At 49.6% G+C, this 21,446-nt stretch overlaps 4 protein-coding genes across 5 annotated transcripts in view; 2 read left to right on the plus strand and 2 right to left on the minus strand.

Moving 5' to 3' along the window:
• Positions 1–1,421: 1,421 nt before the first annotated feature.
• Maneal (mannosidase, endo-alpha-like) lies at positions 1,422–6,563 on the plus strand. Its single transcript, XM_013519620.1, has 2 exons — positions 1,422–1,492; positions 4,327–6,563. Exons 1-2 carry the CDS (start codon positions 1,422–1,424, stop codon positions 4,961–4,963), a joined length of 708 nt encoding a protein of 235 aa, XP_013375074.1. The 3' UTR covers positions 4,964–6,563.
• Positions 6,564–7,239: 676 nt separating this feature from the next.
• Positions 7,240–11,005, minus strand: Yrdc (yrdC N(6)-threonylcarbamoyltransferase domain containing). Its single transcript, XM_005395220.2, has 5 exons — positions 10,515–11,005; positions 9,846–9,960; positions 9,608–9,727; positions 7,853–7,995; positions 7,240–7,563 (listed from the first exon to the last, which is right to left on the minus strand). Exons 1-5 carry the CDS (start codon positions 10,904–10,906, stop codon positions 7,494–7,496), a joined length of 840 nt encoding a protein of 279 aa, XP_005395277.1. The 5' UTR covers positions 10,907–11,005; the 3' UTR covers positions 7,240–7,493.
• A 38-nt stretch (positions 11,006–11,043) lies between these two features.
• Positions 11,044–12,181, plus strand: LOC102014638 (chromosome unknown open reading frame, human C1orf122). The gene is made up of 3 exons (XM_005395219.2): positions 11,044–11,166; positions 11,257–11,458; positions 11,707–12,181. Exons 1-3 carry the CDS (start codon positions 11,132–11,134, stop codon positions 11,800–11,802), a joined length of 333 nt encoding a protein of 110 aa, XP_005395276.1. The 5' UTR covers positions 11,044–11,131; the 3' UTR covers positions 11,803–12,181.
• A 97-nt stretch (positions 12,182–12,278) lies between these two features.
• Positions 12,279–21,446, minus strand: part of Mtf1 (metal-regulatory transcription factor 1) — a 47,385-nt gene continuing 38,217 nt past the window's right edge. The window contains exons 10-11 of one of the 2 annotated variants that reach the window (XM_013519622.1): positions 19,093–19,153; positions 12,279–17,858 (exon numbers count right to left, since the gene is read on the minus strand). In XM_013519622.1, the coding sequence (XP_013375076.1) occupies positions 17,758–17,858; positions 19,093–19,153 (162 nt within the window). In that variant the 3' untranslated portion in view covers positions 12,279–17,757. Of the gene's footprint in view, positions 17,859–19,092; positions 19,157–21,446 lie in introns of both variants that reach the window. The other variant, XM_013519621.1, reaches the window with a different exon arrangement.

Here is a 21,446-nt window from a genome sequence, read left to right on the forward strand (position 1 = left end):
CCGCACGGCGGAGCCCCGCAGCTCGCCCGGCCCGGTCCCCGCGGAGGCCGAGCCCGCGCCCGGGCAGAGCCTGCGCGTCTTCTCCGACCTGCACGCCTTCTACTACTCATGGTACGGGAGCCCGCGGCGCGAGGGCCACTACATCCACTGGGACCACGTCATGGTGCCACACTGGGACCCCAAGATCTCGGCCAGCTACCCCCGGGGCCGCCACAGCCCCCCGGACGACTTGGGCTCCAGCTTCTACCCGGAGCTGGGCCCCTACAGCTCCCGGGACCCCGACGTGCTGCGGGAGCACATGACCCAGCTCAAGGAAGCCGCCATCGGTGAGCTCCCCGCACCCCAGGAGGCGCCGTCCCCAGCCTCGCCCTCCCCCTCCCACACCCCAACTCCTGCTGTCGCCATCACAGGCCCTTTGGTCCCATTCATTTGCCAGCCTGACCTCTTAGCTTTTCCTGTCACTCCTCTCATGGGCCCACCGCGCCCCACTACCCCTTCCTTCTAGGATCCCGACCCCCCTCCCGGGGCCCTTCTGACCCCCAACAGTTCCAGGGCTCTTCTATAGGGAGAGCTGCTGAGGACTTACACAGAGCTGTCCTAGGTAGGTACAGCAAGGTGAGGGAGACAGAGATTTTACATCCCTTGTGTGTCCAGGTTCCAGGAAAGTGAGGCTGCTCAGGAGTCTGTGGTTCAGAGGAGTAGTCTGGGACAGCTCTGCTTTCACACCAGGTGCTGGGGAGGGCAGCGGCCCTTCCTGCGCTTGCTGGCTGCAGAGAGGAAAGTTACCCATGTCGGTCCTTGGGTGAGGGATTCGTGAAATGTCCAGCTAGAAGACAGGTTCCTGGGAGCCACCGATGCAGGCAGCGCTGGGGAAGCACCTTGGTTCATATTCTGCCGGACTTTAAGTACATTTTAATGTACCTGGGGATGGTTCGTGAGGGGGAAAGTATAGAATGACAGAGAGGGGTGATGAGTATACAGAGATAATAGATAGGGGCTACTCTTCAGATTTAGGGTCTAGGAGGGCAGTGAGTGCTACATATTCTCACCAGAAGCACCGGGATGAGAGATGCTCCTCTTCGGAGGTAAGACTGTGGCTTCCAGGTTGGTGTGGCATTGCCACCCTCCCCCCTTTGTTTTGCTACTTGCTGATGCACTCAAAGCCGGGTTCCTTGCCGGCCTGGTGCGCTGCGACTCTCCTGAGCGCGGCGCTTCAGCACCGCTGGCATGGACAGCTCCAAAGAGCGTCGTCTGAGCTGCAGGAAATGAACCTGGCAGAAGGTTTTCAGGAGTCCTTTTACAGCCGGAGACGATATGTGAGAAGAAAGTTTCTATTGAAGGGTTCTGTGTACCTCTGAAGAGGCCTCTGTGTTGTGTCTCAGGCGTCCTGGTCCTCTCCTGGTACCCACCTGGCATGGCTGATGATAATGGGGAACCCTCAGATGACCTGGTACCTGCCATTCTGGACACCGCCCATCAGTACAACATCCAGGTGAGTCCCCAGCAGGGGAGATGTATTTTCCCATTCTGGAGAGTTCCTGTCCTCTACCCATCGTGCCTCTAGGGAAGTTCTTGGCACAGCCCTGGATGGCAAACATAGGACAAGTGTGTCAGGGAAAGGTGCTAATACAGAGTGCCTGTGTCACTCTTTCTTGGGAAACACTGAGAAAACGACAGAAAATGGGAGACTAAATAAATGTCACTTTTATTAAATAGTAGTAAATCAGGTTAGAGATTCTGACCCTGGATAAAAGGAGCCAAATGAGCCTGCAGACTGAACTCTGGACTTTGGTCTCAAGTGGAAGGCAATACCAGGCCTCGAGGAGGGGAGGAGTTGAGCAGGCAGGTTCCCCTTTAAGAAACACATAAGCTAATTATGGGGTTATTTCCCCCAAATGTGCCAATTACATCCATCCCCATTTCTGTGGCAAAGGAAGAAAATGGCAGCAAGAAGCCCGGCTCACTATCCCCGAGTCCATTGCTGTCATGTTTAATGGGTCATAGCACATTTTCTCAGGGAAACAGCTTCAGCAAACTTCTTTCAAGTGTTTCAGGCAGCTGGTGCCAACCACTGGGAGCTGGCACATAAACTGAAGCTTGGTAGCCATCCTGCAACAAACAGCCCACCAGAATGAGTCTTTGTGCCCTGTTGTAGGAAGTGGGCAAACCTCATGCCCTTCTTTTTTGGCACAGAAGGGCAGTGACAGCCTTTGGGTTCATTGTCAGACCTTCCAAACTCAGCTGTCCTCCGGGCCATGGCTAGGGCATGAGCCTTACATGTTGTGGCTCCTGGAAAGACAGTCATCTGACCAGTAACTCCTGTGTTTGTGGCAGGTGGCCTTCCACATCCAACCCTACAAGGGCCGGGACGACATCACTGTACATGACAACATCAAGTACATCATTGACATGTAAGGTTGCTCTGGGGACTGGGGTTCTGATGGGGATCTGGGGATGTAGGGATAGAAGGTTTGGAGAGCCAGATCAGGACACAAGAGCAGAACAATTAGATAGGTGACCTGGGTTTCAATTCTAGTTCTGTGCCCTCTAATCTGTGACCAGAGGCAGACCTCTTAAGCTTTGAATTTTGTGAGAGTTATGTAAATCAATACATATAGAATTGCTTTGTATAGTGCCTGTACATATTCATTCATTTAAAAGGTATCTATTGAGTGTTTATTTTTATTTACTTATTTATTTTGTCTTTTTGAAACAGGGTCTCGCTATGCAGTTCAGGCTGGTCTTTAGCTCGCTTTTCTCTATTGAGTGTTTATATGTAACTGCGTACTTTTCTTAGCCCACCCATTATACAGTAATGGGTAAAAACAAGGCTTCTGAGTTCATGCCTACATTCTAGTGTGTGTTAGGGGTACAGTGGAGCCAGAAATAATTAAACATGAAAAACTAAATAGTAATTCATACTATGAAAAAAATAAGAATAAGGAATAATACAGAGTTTTGTATTAGAATGTGCCCAAGGAACTTACTTTTTTGCAGTACTGGGGATCAAACACAACATGCTAAGCGTAAAGACTGATCTACACCCTCAGGCCTCAAGAAACAACTTTCAAATGAGTGGCCAAGAACACCTCTTTTAATAGACAGTGTTGAGCCCTGAATTTGGGGTTGGCTGTTGCTCTCATCCCATCCCTGGGAGCACACAGCAAGATGGTGAGCATCAACCAGCCAGGGAGGGAGCCTTCACCAAGAACCAAATCTTTTAGGCACCTTGATCTCAGATCTACCAGCTTTCAGAACTATGAAGAATAAATGTGGTTAGGCAAAAGAAAGGGTGAGATAGCATGTAGCTTACTTAGCATGCATGAGACCCTGGGCTCAATACCCAACATCAGGAAGAAAAAAAAAGTCAGCTCTGCAAAGATCTGGGGGCAGGGGGAAAATTCTAGACACAGAGGTGATGGATGCAGTGGCCATAGGATGGAACTACTAGACATGGCATCAGAATAAAAAGGCCAGATGGGAAGTGGAGATGTGTGGGATAATAGCTGGAATGGAGGCAGGCAGGCCAGATCAAGCAAGGTGGAGCTTGCAAGCCCTGGTGAAGAGCAGTCAGATCTGATTTACACTTTCTTTTTTTTTTTTTTTTTTTTTTTGGTATTGGGAATTGAACCCAGGGCCTTTACCCTGAGCTATGCCCCAGCCCTATATTTTGTATTTTAAGACAGAGTCTCACTAAGCTAAGTTGCCCAGACTGGGATAAACTTGACTTTTATTTTTAAAATGGAATGGAGCTTGGTGTGGTGGTACACATCGGTAATCCCAGCACCTGGGAGGTTGAGACGGGAGGACCATAAATTGAAGGTTAGCCTGAGTTACACAGACTGTTTCAAAATAAATAAATAGCCAGGCACAGTGGTACACACCTATAATTCCAGGTACTCAGGAGGCTGAACCAAGAGACCAGTCTGGGCAAATTAGTGACACCCTGTCTCAAAATTAAAAAAAAAAAAGGGCTAAGAATGCAGCTTAGTGCAAAGGTCCTGGGTTCAATCCCCAGTAGCAAATAAATAAATATAAAGAATAGATCATAGGGAGGCAGAATGGAAGCCTGAAGACCAGTTAAGTGGCTATTGCTGAAATCTAGGTGAAAGAGGGTGGTAGCTTGGGGGAGGGCAATGAGCCTTAGGAACGAGAGGGCTAGGGAACAAAGGGGGAAGCTGGTTCTTACTCTGGTAAATTCCACTGTGGAGACTGGCCGGGTCCTAAACTGTGCAGTGGGCATTGAGAATGACCTCACCTATGGCTGCTCCCATAGTTGTGCTGGTTTCTTATATCCAACTCAGACTCCTTCCACCTGCTCTTCAGGTATGGCTCCCATGGTGCATTTTACCGCTACAAGAACAGCATGGGCAAAAGCCTTCCACTCTTTTATATCTACGACTCATACCTGACATCCCCTGAGGCCTGGGCGCACCTCCTGACACCAAATGGGCCCCATTCTATCCGCAACACACCCTACGATGGAGTCTTCATCGCGTTGCTGGTGGAGGAGGGCCACACCCATGACATCCTCGCAGCAGGATTTGATGGCATGTACACCTACTTTGCTTCCAATGGTTTCTCCTTTGGCTCCTCCCATCAGAACTGGAAAGCTGTGAAGAACTTTTGTGATGCCAACAATCTCATGTTCATTCCCAGCGTGGGGCCTGGCTACATTGACACCAGCATTCGGCCCTGGAATAACCACAATACTCGAAACAGGGTCAATGGCAAGTACTATGAGACAGCGCTGCAGGCAGCCCTGACAGTGAGGCCAGAGATCGTCTCCATCACCTCTTTCAATGAGTGGCATGAAGGCACACAGATTGAGAAGGCCATTCCCAAGAAGACGCCCACTCGCCTATATTTGGACTACCTGCCTCATCAGCCCAGCCTGTACCTGGAGCTGACCCGCCGCTGGGCAGAGCACTTCATTAAGGAGAAGGAGCAGTGGCTGATGTGAGGCCCCTGGACGCTGACATGCAGGCCGTGCTAGATGTCACCATGCAGGCTCAGCCAAGGGTATAGGCACTCACTGGCCCCCAAGTCAGCAGCTGGGTGCTTCTGGGTGGCCATTAAGCCGGGCCCATGGAGAACAGAGCCTATTGCTCTGGGAGCGTGGTGGGGCCCACTGCAGGGATGCAAAGCAAGGTGGTGTTCCAGAGAGAAGGGTGGAAGCTGACAGGTGACTGCTCGTAGCCTAGGGCAGCTCCATGTCCTTAGGCCACTTTTATATAATCTCTTCTGGCTTTGAACTCTGTGCAGGTTGTTGTATGGTGAAGTCACGCAGTTCCTGCCCTTGGGTTTCAGCGCTCTGAGCTAGCATGCACCCTACTCCCTCTGCCAGTCTGTGTCCCCTTTTCAGGCCTCCTCCCTCATTGTGTCTTCTTGAAGATAGGGAACCACTGTTGAGACTTTCTAACAGGGAACTTACAGGTTTAAGTTCCTTCCAGTAGATTATCCAATTGTCAGGGAACAGTCCTGAGCAGTCACACTTACTCAACACCGAGCACCTTAGTAGTGCTCAGTGCTGGGAAAACCTGACCTAGGAATGGCTCCTGTCCTCCCAATGCTTCAGGATCCAGTTTTCTTTATTTGGCGTGGCCTTGTAGCTAGTGCCTGGGCACAGTTGTAAGTTTTTCTTTTTTGGCAATTTTACCCAGTGTTAATTCAGTTCTTTTCCCTCTGAGAAAATACCTCTCCCGAGCTTATTATCCCTGATGAACATCTTGCTCTTGGGAAAGAACTAGGACATCTCCCTTCAGCTCCCTGAACTGAACGAGCCCTCTCACTGGAGCCACTTGGAGCACTACTGTGATCTGTATTAAATACAAAGTGGTTTTCTCAAGTACACATTCCTTTCACTCTAAGACCTCATGAATTCTGACCTGTTAGATTCTGACATGTGGCCTGGGCTAGCTGTAGTTTTAGCACAATGAAGAATGGGTTTGCTTGAGAAATTACTAGTTTAAATTGTTTTCTAAAGGGAACAATTAACAAGCCAGTGCTTATTTACAAACTAATACACTAATTTTAGGGAGCCTCATTGAAGTAGGTCCTGGAACACCTTGGCAAGATTCTTAGGATATACTTGAAATAATGTGCATTGGAAACCACTAGACTGAGAGGATGATGGGCTCAAGACTGAATCATAATTCTGGGAAATGGGGTAGCGAGGAAAGGGGAGGAAGTAGACCCCAGGTCATCTCAAGGACACCCAGCCTCATTTAGGTTGCTGACATTAAACTCTACCACAGAGATGAACAGCCCTGGCTACTGGGCTTGTGGCTTAGGGGAGGAAACCAAGGCAGGCAGGACAGTTGATAGGGCTGAATGCTGACATAGTAGTTTCATTTCAAGGGGGGAAAACTGGAAAACTAAGGCAAGGCCAGCAAGAAGGGGCAGCTACCCTTATGCTCTCCTGATGGCAAAGAAACTTGATTCAGTTCTTCTGAAGGCTAATCTACATCAAGAGCCATAAATGCATATGTATACTTTGATCTAATCATCTTACCCTGAGGAAATAATTTAAAAAAGAAAAAAATAAACGATTTACAAATGTGTTTACTAGTAGCATTTTTTAACAGTAAAAAGTTCAAATGCCCAACAGTAACTTTAACAGTTGATGGAAAGCCTGCTGAGTGAACACGGGAATTAAAGGCACTATACATATAATTTTAATTATACTTTATGGATAAATAAGAAAAAGTCACTGCCTAAAAGGAAAGTAGAGCTTTATTTTCCAGTATTATTTAATTTGGGCCCTTCCCCCACCCCACCAGATTTTCCATTAGACCACAATGGTGACTACTCTTCCTGCCAGTAGATCACAACTCGACACCGGCCCCACCAGTTTAGAGCAGTTTTGGCTCTAGGATCTTTGTCCCAACCTGGTTCTGGCTTCAGAAGCCTAAACTTTTGCCTTTGGTCACCTAATTTTTCAACTGTGCCAGCACTTTTTGCTACTTTGGATCTTAAAGGAAACCACCCATCAGAGGAGATTCTCCTAGATTCTAAATCTGTTAATTAACTTTCAGTTTAATAGGGAAGAAAGGCCAGGCATGGTGGTGCACACCTGTAATCCCAGCACTCAGGAGGCTGAAGCAGGATCATTGCGAGTCTGAGACTAGCCTAGGCTACATAAGTGAGCTCAAGGCCAGCCTGAACTGCAGAGCAAGACCCCACCCCGTCTCAAAAAGACAAAAATAAATAAGTAAATAAATGGAAGAAATGTCAAAATAGACTTGTTAGGAATGTTCCTCACCTCTTTATTGGGTTTTCACCTGATACATGAAACTACAGAATAAATACAGCCTTCCTGAAAGACAAAGCTAAGCCAGTAGCTTCTGATCTAGTGTTCAGAAAGACATGTTAGGTAACGGCTCAGGCTAGTGATGCAGCTCCAGTGGCCTCTTCAAATGAGGCCTCACCAACCACTAGCAGACAGACACACAGTATCCAGCGCCGTCCTTGGGTTGTCCCTCTCCCCAAGTTCAAGAGCAGGACCCATGTGAGGCGAGCAGCCTGTACTTCTGGAGGGTGGCTGTAGTGCTTTCCAGGGCGCTGAAGAGAACAAAACAGGATGGTTACATCCAGTTTCTCAAAATCCTCAGCCCACCAGAGTCTGGTGCCTGGGGGCTTTGAAACTCACTGGTCTCATGCTGTGTTTATCAAGCATCACTTGGTGAATCCAAAAAAAAGCCAGCAAATTTAATCCTACCACATCATTTCTCCATGCCTCCTGCACCCTGCTAGGGTGGGACAAGAGTGACAGCCTTCATTTGTCACAGCTACTTTTCATCTTCCTGGCTTCCCTCAAATTCTACCCCAATGCCACAGGAAAGACACTTACCACCCTGGACGGATGATGCCATACTTTCCAGGCACAGACAAATCAACCACAGTAGATCCAAGGCGACACTCAAGGCTCTGGTCACCCCCAATTGGTCCCCCATCAATAACCAGTGACAAATGAGGCCAGAGGTCTTGGAACTCCTGAAGAGGTAAAGGAAAAAGCATAGCCACATTCCCTGGTGTCCGCAGTGAAGTCACACTGCAACTGCCTCTAAGATAGAGGCCTCAATTTGGAAAGAGATGTCTTCCTTGAAGCAGAGAAGGGAACCTCACTAATTTAGGTCAGCTGTGCCAAAGGCAATGTGACAGCACCCATGCCAAGCATCCCCTGAAGTTTGTGGCACTCCTGGTTAGATCTTGTGTAATACCTGCCTAGAACTTAAGGCTCTGCTGTACCGAAAGAAAATTCCATGCATTGTTCAGGTCAGGGAGGAGTAAGAACACTGACTAGGGCTCTGGGTGGGAGTCTGGAGATGTGGGCTCTAACCCTGGGCTCACCCCTACATCTGGGTCATGCATTCAAGTTATTCCATTTAATCCTACAATACAACGTTAGACTAAATGTCCTTCCACCTCTGGTACTCTGATCTGGGATGTCACTGGAGCTCTGCGTCGGGGCAGGGAGAAGAAACAGGATGGACTCTGCAGTGCACAGTACTCAGTCCTTGGGCTGTGCGCCCATTAGGACTATCGTTTCGCTCTCCTTGTCCTCTGGTGAAGACACTGCAGTGCAGTTAGCACTGCGAATGAGTAGAGAATCACAAATGCCAGGTATGTACTACAGTGCCAAGCAGATCAGGGGATCGCTGACAAGATAAGAACCCCACTCCCACCTGCTCCACTCCTGAACAGCTATCCAGACAGAAAAACCCTGCAGTGTGAGAAGGATGCTGAGCTCATAGTTTCTGATCCCACTCCCTAGTTCTGGACATGGAATATCCCACCACCTAATGCATTTCACTAAACTTAAATTTAGTAAAAATTAAGTAAAATTTCCTGTGTCCTCACTCATTCCAAACAATGTGGCCAAGATACTACTAGGATGATACTTTCTTTAACCTGGGTTGTGCTAGAGGTAAGAGAACAAGGTTAGGAATCAAAAACTGGATAAAAATATCACGGCTATAATCCTAGCTACTCAGGAGGCTGAGGAACAGCATCTTGAGTTCAAGGCCAGCCCAACAATTAGCGAGAACTTGTCTCAAAGTAACAATTGAAGAACTGCGAATGAAACTCACTGGCAGTGCATTGGCCTAGCATTTGCAAGGTCCTGGGTTCAATCCCCACTACTGCAAAAAGAAAACAAAAAAGAGAAAAAAAAAATTGGGTAATAATCTGGGTCAGCCACTTAATGGCTGTGTGACCTGGAAGAAGTAACCTAACTTTTGAGAACCCTAACTTCTTCACCTTTCTTTATAGCACTGTTGGAAAGACTTACAGCCTAACTTTGTAGTCCTGACAACTGCTGCCCCCACAACATAGGAAAACAATAATTTTAATTATCATAGCCTTTCCTATTATTAAAAGGCCTTTCCTATTATTAAAGACAGTAGAAAGAGAACACCAGTTTTCACCCGTCCTCTCAAACTTGAAGAGAAAACCTTTTCAAGATTCTTTTATCCCAATGCCCTCCCGCCCCAACTGAACAGCCACCAGACTCTCCTGCAGGCAATTCCAGACTACCATCATCCACTGGTTCAGAGGAAACGGCTTAGCCTTCTGGTGTTTCTAGGGGAAAGGCTGAAAGACTCACCTCAATTTTCAGGGAACTGGCTTGGGAGCTCAGATTGGCGCTGGTGAGAGCAAGAGGTCCCCCAAACATCTGGGCCAACTCCTGCATGAAGGCATGGTCAGGAATCCGGATGCCTACAAGCTGAGGCAAGGCGAAAGGAGATCATAGGTTGGAAGGTGGGTTGGAAGGGGTAGGGAACTGGTCTGTTCGGAACCCCAGAGAAAGTCAGATGGCTGAAAGAGGAGAAACTTTGACTCACAGGAGTGAAGGGGTTCAGGTCTTTGTTGAGCTCCTCTGAGCGTTCCATCACCAGGGTCACTGGTCCTGGCAACAGCTCTTTTAGGAGCTCTTCAGGTACTTTCACTTGACAGTATCTGGGAAACAAAGGAGCACAAATCTACTTCAAGTGAAGAGCCACTGGTGGTCCTTTCCCATTCCGGGCAGATTCAAGAAAGGGCTGCTTTAGGCCTCCAACGCGATCTGCTTGTTTCCCTGCTTCCCCAAGACTGAGCAGAAAGCAGGACTCCGGAGAAGCACGCCAGTCTTGGAGCCCCACGCCCGTCTCGGGAGCTACACGAGCTGCATAGCTGTGACACCGTCCCAGGCTATCATATCAAGCTCAGGGGTTTCCGTCCTGAAGGACTCGTTACCAAATTAAGCTACCACGTTTCCTTTCTCCCCATGGGCCTTCTCCGGTACGCACAAGAGCGCTAAGAGAAAAGCGCCCGCCCGCCTCGCTTACCGCTGCGCCCCAGGTCCAGCTCAGGGCCTTCAAACGTTAACCGCTCGGCGCCTACTTCCAGTTCCGGATTCCTCGGGGAGCCGGGACAAGCCCCTCCCGCGCTCCGCGCCTCAGTCTCCCACGCCTGTCACCGGAAGCCCCTCCCGCGGTGCCGCCCCCACGGGGGCCGGGTCGGGGCAGCCTCACCTGTAGACGTCGGCCACGCGGCCCAGGCACACGGCCAGCGGCTTGGCCTCGCCGCGGCCCTTGAGGCGATACACAGCGCCCAGTGCCGCCGAGCAGCTCGCCGAACAGGCCAGGCCGTACAACGTGTCGGTGGGGACAGCCACCACGGCGCCGGCGCGCAGCTCGGCTGCCGCAGCCCGCAGCGCCTCGGTCCAGCCGGCGCGCTCAGGGCTTGCGGCCTGCACCGCCCCACTCCCCGGGAGCCTCAACAACCGAGCCCCCGGCGCCGCCGGAGCGGGGCTTGGCGGACGGAGGAGGCGGCCGCTGCGGGCGGAGCCCACTGGCCCATCGCTCAACCCCATGCTGGCAGCCACTGCGGCCCTCAGCCCGGCGCACGGTCGTGCCGGAGACATCCGCCCAGGCCTGCTTCCGGGAGGAAGTGACGCACACAACCAGCTTCCGGTCCGGGAGGCTCGGCCCCACCTCCGCGCCGGGCAGCTTAAAGGGACCACGACCCCCAGGAGGATTGAAGGAGACCGGTGGGGACGGGGCGGGGCACAGCTTTGCGGAGCCCTAGCGCAGCGCTGGGGCGGGGGGGCGGCCGAAAGGGGGGCGGTGGTCGGGCCGCGCAGGCGGAGATGGAATGGGGCCCGGGCTCAGACTGGTCACGGGGGTGAGAGGGGGCCCGTCGGGGCGGGGGAAAGGTGCTCGGAGCCCACAAGCGCCGGCCCTGACCCTGTGTGTCTCCCTCTCTCCCGGGCAGGGAGGCTGCCGGCGTGGACCGCGGGAAGGCGGGGCTGGGGCTCGGCGGGAGGCCACCCCCGCAGCCGCCCCGGGATGAGCGCGCCCAGCAGCTGCTGGACGCGGTGGAGCAGCGACAGCGGCAGCTCCTGGACACCATCGCCTCTTGCGAGGAGATGCTGCGGCAGCTGGGCCGCCGTCGCCCGGAGCCGTCTGGTGGCGGGGTCAGTGCCCACCCCGGGCTGGGCCTGACGGTAGGGGTGGGGTCTGCCCACTGGCCGGACTGGCTGAGCCCTCGCTTACCCTGGAGGGTGGAAAACTGCCTGCCGCTTTACCCTTAACCTTCTTTGATGTGGGTGAGAGGTTTTGAAAAAGTTAAGTACTGTCCAGATGCCAAGTGGCCATATCCTTGCAGGGCCTAATCCAAGGCCTTTCTTTCCAGGCTCACTTTTTCCCTTTCTCTTCCAACTAGAACGTCTCAGCCAAACCCGGAGCGCCGCCCCAGCCAGCTGTCTCCACCAGAGGTGGCTTCCCAAAGGATGCTGGTGATGGAGCTGCGGAGCCGTGACCATCCCCAAGCCGGGTGCCCTGACATGTCTCCCTCCCCAGGGATGGTGGTTGGACTCTGAACAACTCCCCTCAGTAAAGGGGCCAGTCTTACAAGCAGTGGCTGATACTTGGCCTTCAGCCTGGGGTGGCAGCTCTTGCTAGCAGCTGGGTTCACTCCCACTTCATCCTGGCTGAAGGCAGTGCTGTGCTTGGAAATATAGCCAGCGAATACCCAGTCTGACTACTTGGGTTTGGGTGGACCAGCAGTGCTCGCCAGCGTGGTCTGGCCCACTTTGGGGATTCCAGGTAGTATTACATGTCCATTTCATGCTTTGGGGGCTCTTAGCCCCACAAAACAACTTCGGCAGAGCCTTAATTAAAAGGAAACCTGCAGACTCTTCCTGGTGACGACCTCTCCTTTCGGTGCCCTCTCCTAGACTGACGGCTGGGTGGCGTTGGGGGGAAATGGGGAAAAAATGCACAGATACTACCAAATTTAAATAAGCATTTAATTAGGATTTCATTAGTATTTAATATTGCTTCTTCAATTCAAAAAAGTTAAATTTTCACTTCTTAGCAGATATTTTAAAGTACAATATTAAGTTTATACAAAATGAGCAATTAAGCAAACACCATTATTTCACATTCTTTAAAAATACAAATTCATATTTATTCTTTTTTGGATTTGGAGGTTTCTTCCTTTGGAAGTACTGAACCTGTAACGTTTTCATATCGCTCAGTGGAAGTCTGTTGTTCCCATGTTTCACACTTAAATAAATTTGATAGACTTTTACATAATCCAAATGAAACTATTTGGAATTTTAAAAATTGTCACCAAGACTACCAGCCAATGATTAGTGTGTCAAAAAAGGCTCCTGGGGGCTCTTGCCTTTCCTGGCTAGATTTCTACTAGAGACGGAATAAAAACCTGTTTCTAGTCACCTTCCAGAAAGGGACAAGAGGGCGTTCACAGGAAAAAGGAACAGTCACCTTGAACTCTGACCCCACCCCCACTTTCTCCAGAACACAACAGAAGATGGAGGCTGTTGAGTCCAACAGCCTTTGAGAGGCCTGAGAACATGAGAGGAAAAGGGCAAGAGAAGCCTCTGACTTGGCACCACTACAAGGACAAGGATATTGCAAAAAACACCCCTGGGTTTTGGTGAAAAAATGTTTTATGAAAAATTTTCCCATAAGAAAAAGTAGAAACTGCATTGAGCTGAGAAAGTGACATTATCACCCAATTTTTGGCCCAGTGGGCACACCACCAAAAGGGTAGTGTGTGGTTTTAAACCTCATTTCCAGTAAAAAAAGCTTTTACTATGTACAGCTTGACGTAAAGGTCCAGTTTAATTTGCATTTTTCAATGCAGACTGAGAAGCCCTCTTGATCAAGAATAACAATGAGAAATGCCCAGACTGATCATTAGCATCCCCAAGGGCATGAGAAGAAACAAGGACCCTTTCCCTCTCCCCTCACAAGAATATGCAAGAAGAAACAGGCTAAATAGACTGACCAATCCGAAATACACATTACTGGGTTTTACTGCCAACCCTGTGCCCCCAAATGTTAAGGAATGGACAGTTTCCAGGATGTTCAGCAGAGCCACTTGCACACCGCCTCTATGGAACTCTTTCTGCTTTGGTGAAGTGTATTTAAAACTTATGTAGTCTAGAGCCTGAAAACAAGATTAAGTGGGAGGCGGTGAGGGACAAGGAAGATGATAAACAAGAGTATTAGTAGCTTTGTTTACTGGATTTAATGGAGGCTGGAAGCCTTTTTTCTTAGAACCAACCCAGGTGGTATGAAGAACAGTACAGATATGGATCATGTTACCCCGACCCCTCCCCAAACATATTTCTGATTAGTGATATCAGAAAATTGTAAACTCTTGAGCAATATTGTTGCAGTTCCACAAATCAATGGTTTCAGTGACACTGGAGAAGTCTTTAAGGACAATGGACATGATTACAAATATAAAAGTCTAGAAGGTGCCAGATTTCTACCTAGGAACAACCTGTTCCTTTCAGGCATCACTTTGTAATGGTGAAGAGGGGAAAGATGGCAAGGGTCCAAGAAGTGGTGAAAAAGGGCCTCAACAGTCAGCTGGAGAAAACACCCACAGCAGTTCTTCCGAGAGCCTGAGGGGGCGCCCTGGGGCACACAGGGAAGGCTTGCATAGATTGAGCAGTTGCTGAGGATGCATAATAGTGTTTCCCTACAGACACCCTGCTAGCACAGGCTGAGCAAGGGGAAAAACACGGCCAGGCCAGGGCCACATGGGACAACGACCATCAAGCTACACATATTGCACCAAGGTAAGTGCTTTCTTTTCACACCTCAATTTAACTTTTTATTCTGAGCAAAAAATAAAACTTTGTGGAAAGTATATGTATATATGTATATATATATACACACAACAAAAATTGCAGCAATTGGGTTAAAGATAAAATAACCTAAAGTGCTTTTTATTTTATTATTTCTTTAATATACCAATATGAGGTTCTGCAAACTTGTCCCTCTGGACACATTCAACATTATACAAAGTCTCTCAGGAAAACCCACCTACCCTCCATTATCCCCATCGGTCCACTGTCTTGAACCTGAAAATGACTCTCCACTCTACTGACTCTCCCAGAGGTGGGGACGAGCAGCCCCTTGCCTTTCTACCCAAAGAGGGCATCACCTCTCAAGGACTCTCTTGGGCTTTGTACCATAATGTCCTCCTAAGCAGGGTGGAATTCAATCAATGACACTATTCCTGCTACCAAACTAGTGAGGCCCCCTTGACTGGCCAGACTGGCCAGACCTTGTCAGGAAAGGCAGAGCCACTTCCTTCAATGCCTCACCCACCTACCTGGGAAGGGCCAAGTTCATGCAGGCAGTTTGGTGGCACCTGCTAGTTTCCTTACTGTCTCCCCCTGAATCCATAAACTCCTCTCCTTGGTGCTGACTAGCACCCTAGAAGGACAGTCTAACTGGAGATGCTAGTGGGAGCCAAAGTATAGGCCTATAGGGTGAAAATGGTTATGGTTACTATAGGGAGAATAGGCTTGATTCTACCTGTTAGAATTACCCAAGGTTCATTTCCAGGTTTGGAAAACCATACTGTTCATGAAGGTTCTTTCTACCTCCAGTGCAGCCAAAAGACCTCTCTTATCTGAGGTCTTTGCCACTGGAGGCCAGGGCTGTGGGAGAGGATGGGAAGGGACGGAGGGAAGGTCTGCCTACCCTGTGGAATAAACCTGCACTACATAAGCATTTGAAGCACATTCCTGATTTATCAAAAGTGATCAGATCTGATAATCTCTTTTGTAATCCAAACCACCCACAAAAGGCAGATATTTCAACTTCTTCAATTAGAAAAATCTATGAGTCTAAATACTGTTTTAAGCTGCATCTTCACCACCCCCAATCTGTGGAGAGTGACCCGGGCAGGGCTCAACATGAGGACAGCCCTGGCTAGGCAAGAAGCCAACACTTGAACCACAGATGCTCTGCCTGTCCTCCAGACCCCTACTTTCTTCCTCATGCCCCAGGAACCAGAACCACAGGTCACCAGAGGGTGGGCACATGGGACAGTCATAGCTACCATCTGCCACGAGCTAACTTTGGGATCCCATCCACTGCTTTTGCATCCAGGTTCACAGCTTCCTATTGGTGTAAGGCTTAGTGACAGCCAGGACAACCTCCACTTGCATTTGATTTCCCAGGAGGATTGGCCCGCTGTGGTAGTAGAAGATTCCTCCTGCCTTATCAACTTCTGCTGAGGTCAGTGGTTGCCAAAAACTACCAACCTTTAGGGATAAAGAGTACAGAAGTTTAAAGAGAAATCAATTCTCCCGTCTAGACTTCTGGAAGAGAAATCAGCTGCTTGCATTTAAGCCCATTTCTCCTCATGGCAGTAACAGCATTACCAAAACTACCCTCTTGTCCAAGCTTGTCCCTGTACATCCTTGCTAAAGGCAGGGTCTCTGGCTCCAAGCTAAGTGATCTGCCTCCAAGGTAAGCTCAGAGCAGGAGTGTGATCAGTGCAGATCTCTCACTGGCTGGCTCTCACTGCCTTGTTTATGGAAACCCACTCCTTGCTGGAGGCAGGGAAAGAGTTCTTGAGAGACAGGGGCCTATCCCACACTCTGAGCCATGGTTTCTGACCTTGGTGAGCACTCGTGACTACACTGAACAGCCAGGTGAGAGAAACTTGCCATTCTAGTATGCACTGTATTTTATGTTTCAAGAGGAAATACTTGGAGCCAGACAGATAGATATAATTCTACACACACACACACACACACACACACACACAAATTTTCCTATAACACAACTTAATGAAACATTCTAAATGAGACAACTTATTGCAACATTTCAGGCTTTTTGGTGGAAGGGGAATTTTTTGTTTTACCCTGAGTAGAAGATCATTGTTTTTGTTTTTTTGTTTTTTTTTTCCTTTTTGTTTAAAAATCACATGACTAAGCTGAGCAAGTCACATTCTTGTTTGCACTGTACTAGGCTGTATGCAAAATCCAGAGGAGGAGCGGAGATGGAAAAGGGCAACCAAAAGCCTGGCTAGAACCTAGAACTGGAACACCTGGCCTGCCAATCACCCACTACCTCCTATGAGCTCCCTTCAATCTGCACGTTTTACTAAGAAGCAAGATGTAGCCCTTCTGCTCTGAAGAAGAAAACAGCATTCAAAGGAAGGCAGACCACTGGCTGGCCACTGGCCCTAAACCCCATGTTCACTCTAGGACAAAACAGGGATGTTCCTCAAGGAAAACTCACTGTGACCTTCGAGCTCTGGCAAGCAGGTGAGAGGTGGAAAGAACCAGAGAGGCAAACGCTGTGATTGTGCTGCTGAAGCAGTGGTGGTGACCCTACGGCACACACACTGCAACCGGCTGTTCGCTGTCACTGAAACCTTTCAAGGTTTACTGTCACTGTGCTAGAGCCTACTCTGCACACATACCATCAACACACAGCAGTCAACAACCGGCCTGGGGTCCCCACAGAACCAGATCATCCCCACAGCTGGCAGGCCAGGTTTTGGGCTGCCAAAAGTCTGTGCAGAGTGGGCTACAGGACGGCCTGCAGATTGACCCTGAGCCCTACCAACACCAAGTACAAACAACAAAGCCGTCTCACCCGACCCTGTCCAGCTCACAGCTGTCTCACCTGCCCTCACACTGCCCACTTTGATGGGGTGAGAGCCTGGCCTCTGGACCAAGAGTCAGCCTCAGATTAAAGACACACAGGGAGGAGCACAACCTGACACACTGACCTCTCCTACCCAATCCATAAAGACTCCAGTGCAAGTGATGGGCAGTACTAGATTGATGGCAACCACACCCTTTCATTTAGAATTTTTATGCATACGAGTAACCTTACTTTCCAAATTCATATGACAAGAAGCGAAAGTGACATACAGTGCAGCCAAACAGTTCATTTATAACTTAGCTTTTTTTGTTTGTTTTTTGTTTTTTTCCAAAGATCAGTTCCTTAAAATGGATGTTCCTGGGATGTGAATAAAGAAAATACGTCTGAAAGGTGAGGCTTTCAAACAGCAGATTTCTTCATCCTTCCAATTTCTGACCCCATGATGGTAGACGTCGCGCCTCCTGCTTCCTGCTTGCCCTCTTCCTGTAGACAAGCACGCATGGGCCCTTCACTTGCAGAAACTGCCTTGGGCCCATCTCCTCCTACCCTGCAGCAGTGCTTCAGTGGGAATCAGGACAGGGTGTCCAGGCTCTAGAGGGCAGGAGCTCAGACACATCCATGGCACTTAACGTTTCCATCTGAGGGTCTGAAGGAGCCTCGGCCTGTCTGCTTTGCCCACAGGAAGAGGGTCCAGTGGAGGAGGATGACAAGGGACTAGGGTGAGGACAAAGTCTAGGGTGGTAGCTGCAGGCTGGGCCCATCAGCAGGCTTGGCTCTGGCGCCGGTGGGGAAGAACAGCCCTTTCTGCACCAGCTGCCCACTACTTGGCAGAGTCCCGGCACGCACACTGACACTGACATGCCTCCTCTTGTTTGATGATGATCACAGGAACACTGAGGCCAATCTGCTGGACAGAGCTCCCTGCGAGAGAGGCAAGAGATACTGCTCTTCAGGCAGCCACAGGCAGAGGCAGGGGTATACGGATGCATGAGGGCTGGGTGCCGGGACACAGGAGTGGTGAGAAGAATGGATGCCACCTGTTGGGCTTTTTTCCTCTTTAACCTGGACCAGGTTCCTCCTGAGGGAAAACGCCTGTGCCACCCCCCATCTCTCCAAGACAGACTCCCTTCCTTGCAAGCCAAACACACAATCTAGATCCCCCTGGCCCTTCTCTGCTGTGCTTCCCTGCCAACTGCAGCAGACTCTGCCCTTTCCCTGACATCTTCTCCATACCTCTGGGGCTCTGGGTACTTCCTCCGGCCTGAGGTCCCCTGATGACACTGTTCCTCGAGAGACCTTAGTCTCCCCTTCCAACACCCAGCTGGCCCTCCTGCTGCCCACAGGCAGTTTCCCAAGGGCTGCGCAGAGGGCTAGCCCGGGTGAAGCCAGCAGCTGCTGGGCCCACACACACGTGCTGCTGCCTTCCCTCTACGCCCCTGTCCATGCTGCACTGGGCTGCTGAGACTCACCCTTAGAACATCTTGCTACTCTGTGTGGCCCCCATCACTGACACATAGGTGTCAGCTGACCCCCTTCTTCCCTGCCCCCATCACGTGCGTTGTGCACATGCAGGCTCTGAATTCAGCCAGGCTCTGTGGAGCAGAGCACGTTGGGAACGGGGAAACCAACAGCTACTTTCTGGCTCTCCTGAACATTCACTTATGACTATGGAAGTCACTTTATCTTTCTGGGTCCTGGTTATTGTATTTTATTTTGAGACAGGGTCTCTGTAAGGCACTAAATTGCCCAGGCAGGGCACAAGCTTATAATAATCCTGCCTCAGCCTCCCAGAGTGCTAAGATTACAGGCGTGCACCACCGTGCCTGGCAAGGTCTCAGTTTCATACAAGTCCAGTAAATTAACAACTGCCCTCTTTATCATGAACTGTAATTCAGACTTTTTCTGGCTACACTGAAATGCTGTAGCTGAAAAGGACGAACTGTTACCAGGGAAAGAAGGTTACCCATGGTCTTCACACCAACACATTAAGCTCCAGTAGCTGCGAGAGCATGAACAAATGCTAATGAACAATACGATGTGAATTTAAATAGGCTGCATAAACATTTTTAAAGGCTCAAAAACTTTAAAGAATTTACTCTGTCTCAAGGGGCCCACAGAGGTGACTTTCTTTAAAAGCTGACATGGAATTACATACCTGTGCTACTGGCTACTGGTACTGCAGTGGTAAAAAACACCTTCTCAACTTTCGATGCTTGCTGCTGGGAAAAAGAAGAAATCACACTTATGGCCACTTGAATAAGGCAGCTATCCAAGGACCTGAGGCCTCCCGACTTGTAATGGTCCCCAAGAGGACAGAGAGCCCTCAGTGTTCAGGGAGCGCTGTACTGAGTGATGTTTTGTTTGTGCTCCAACACAAGGTCACTGCCCTGTTTGACATTCCACGCTGACAGCGTAGCCAGCTCTGTGCCCCACCGCTTGGCCGTCTCCCAGCTGCCTGAGCCCTGGCTGTGTGGATCCAGAGACTCCTCCCAGGTTGCTTTGCTCAAGCTGCTGGCTCCTCAGGAGGAGCCCAGAGCTGCCCTTCCGTCCAGGGTATCTCCCCAGCCCCCGCCGTGTCTTCCCTCAAAGCTGGGGAGTTCTTTCCTTCCTCCAGGGGGTTTGGCTGCCCACTAGGGACAGGGAGGTTTCCTTTCAGCCCTGGGAAGGTCTTGGCAGTACTGTGAGCTGCACAGGATGGAGGGCTCCAGGTGGACTCAGCCACCTGATTCTAGTCCAAGCTCTGTTACTTGTTAGTTGTTGACGGCAGCCTAGGGATCTGACCTCTGAGAGCTGTGTCCTATAAAGAGGGGTGATAACGAAGGCCCCCTCGGAGAACTCTGAGGATTAAACGAGGTGATGGGTGGAGAGCACTGGGCTCATGGTGAACATTCGAGAAACATCAGTGACTTCTACTGTGACTATGGAGGACGACAAAAGTATGCCCATGCGTCAGATTTACTGCTTCTATTCAATTGGCGAGAGGGTTTCTGCTTTCAAGTCGTATATATTTATACATTTTTGTAGTACTGGGGATTGAACCAGGGGCCTTCACATGGACCTCTATCCCTAGTCCTTTTCATTCGGAGACAGGGCCCCCTAAGTCCGTTGTTAGGCTGCCCAGGCTGGACTCAGTGAGGCGCTCTGGCCTCGGCTTCCTGGAGCACTATGATTACAGGCACACGCCACTGAGCCTGGCTTGAAGCCTGTTGTTTTTTTTTTTTTTTTGAGACAGGGTCTCACTATGTGGCCTCAAACTAGAGATGATCCTCTTGCCTCAGCCTTGAGTGCTGGGATTACAGGATTACAAGCCTGTGCCACCATGCCCAGCTCTGCAAATTTTATCTTAAAGGGGCTTTATCTTTTATTCCCACCCTCTGGGAGGAAGTAAAAGCTTATACAGCAATGAAGGAGACATGAGACTCATTTAAACACATGAAAAGGAATTACAGTATGTGGAGGAATAGTGACATTTGTTTCATGCAGCTCCCTGGGGTGGGTCCAGACAGAAGGACAAAGGCTCTGTGCAGGCAGACAAGGTCACAAGAGTGGAAAGGCCACTCCAATGACTCCGGCTCTCTGGAGCAAGGCAGGCTCCTCTGAGAGTGGCTGGTACCCCACCTCTGGAATTTTGGTGCTTTTCCATGCACTCTAAACTACCTTTCCAGTTTACTTACGTCTACAGACAAATTCTCCTACTCAGTACACCCTTTCCTCCACCTAATTCCTACCCGTCATTCAAGGCTCTCCTGATCTGCATAACTATCCTACAAGGCCCTTAGAGTCTGAACCCCTCCTCTGGCAGCACAATGCAATAACCAACAGCACAGACTCTGAGTCAGTCTGCCTAGGCTCAAATCCCAGCTCTGTTTTGTGTGAGCTGTGTGACCCTGGGCTGGTCACTTAACCTCTCTGGACCACAACCATCCATATGTAAAATCATACCTATCGCCTATGACTGTTACAACGTGCTAAAAAGAGCTTAGTTAACACAATGTATGACATTAGAAAGTCACAGACATAAAAAGTAAAAAGAGGAGGGGAGAAAGGACAAATCAGAGACGCACAGGTGAAACTATTTTGGATATTTTAAAGATAGATCCAGCACATACAACACTAAGAATGAATCAGTCCTAAGCCCTTAGTTAGTAACTGAGACTCATGTCTCCTTTAGTTAGTAACTATACTTATGCTGGTTATATCCAAGGTACCACAACGATGCAAAATAAGAAAAGGGGCTGAGGCAGGAGGATCACTGTGAGTTTGAGACCAGCCTGGGCTACAAAGTGAGCTCAAGGCCAGCCTGGACTGCATAGCGAGACCCTGCCTCAAAAAGACAAAAAAGAAAGAAAGAAAGAAAGAAAGAAAGAAAGAAAGAAAGAAAGAAAGAAAGAAAACAAGAAAAATGCACAGTGTGTTTATAGGGAATATCTAAATAGAAACATCACTCCTAAGCAGCATTGGCAGCTAAGATGCTGTGAGCAACTTGCTCGCAGGCTTCAGATGTTCCCA

Source organism: Chinchilla lanigera, unplaced genomic scaffold (assembly GCF_000276665.1).
Source record: "Chinchilla lanigera isolate Chin_1 unplaced genomic scaffold, ChiLan1.0 scaffold00051, whole genome shotgun sequence".
NCBI classification, from domain to species: domain Eukaryota; kingdom Metazoa; phylum Chordata; class Mammalia; order Rodentia; family Chinchillidae; genus Chinchilla; species Chinchilla lanigera.

Bases quoted from the DNA above. Each gene is read 5' to 3' on its own strand.
- LOC102014638 (XM_005395219.2), top strand. From the start codon at position 11,132: ATGGAATGGGGCCCGGGCTCAGACTGGTCACGGGG. The intron at 11,167-11,256 runs GTGAGAGGGGGC...TCTCCCGGGCAG, and splicing joins GGCTCAGACTGGTCACGGGG to GGAGGCTGCCGGCGTGGACC. The intron at 11,459-11,706 runs GTCAGTGCCCAC...TCTTCCAACTAG, and splicing joins CGGAGCCGTCTGGTGGCGGG to AACGTCTCAGCCAAACCCGG.
- Maneal (XM_013519620.1), top strand. From the start codon at position 1,422: ATGATAATGGGGAACCCTCAGATGACCTGGTACCTGCCATTCTGGACA. The intron at 1,493-4,326 runs GTGAGTCCCCAG...CCTGCTCTTCAG, and splicing joins CCCATCAGTACAACATCCAG to GTATGGCTCCCATGGTGCAT.
- Yrdc (XM_005395220.2), bottom strand. From the start codon at position 10,906: ATGTCTCCGGCACGACCGTGCGCCGGGCTGAGGGCCGCAGTGGCTGCC. The intron at 9,961-10,514 runs GTGAGGCTGCCC...TTTGTTTCCCAG, and splicing joins CGCGTGGCCGACGTCTACAG to ATACTGTCAAGTGAAAGTAC. The intron at 7,564-7,852 runs GTAAGTGTCTTT...TGTTCTCTTCAG, and splicing joins GGCATCATCCGTCCAGGGTG to CGCCCTGGAAAGCACTACAG.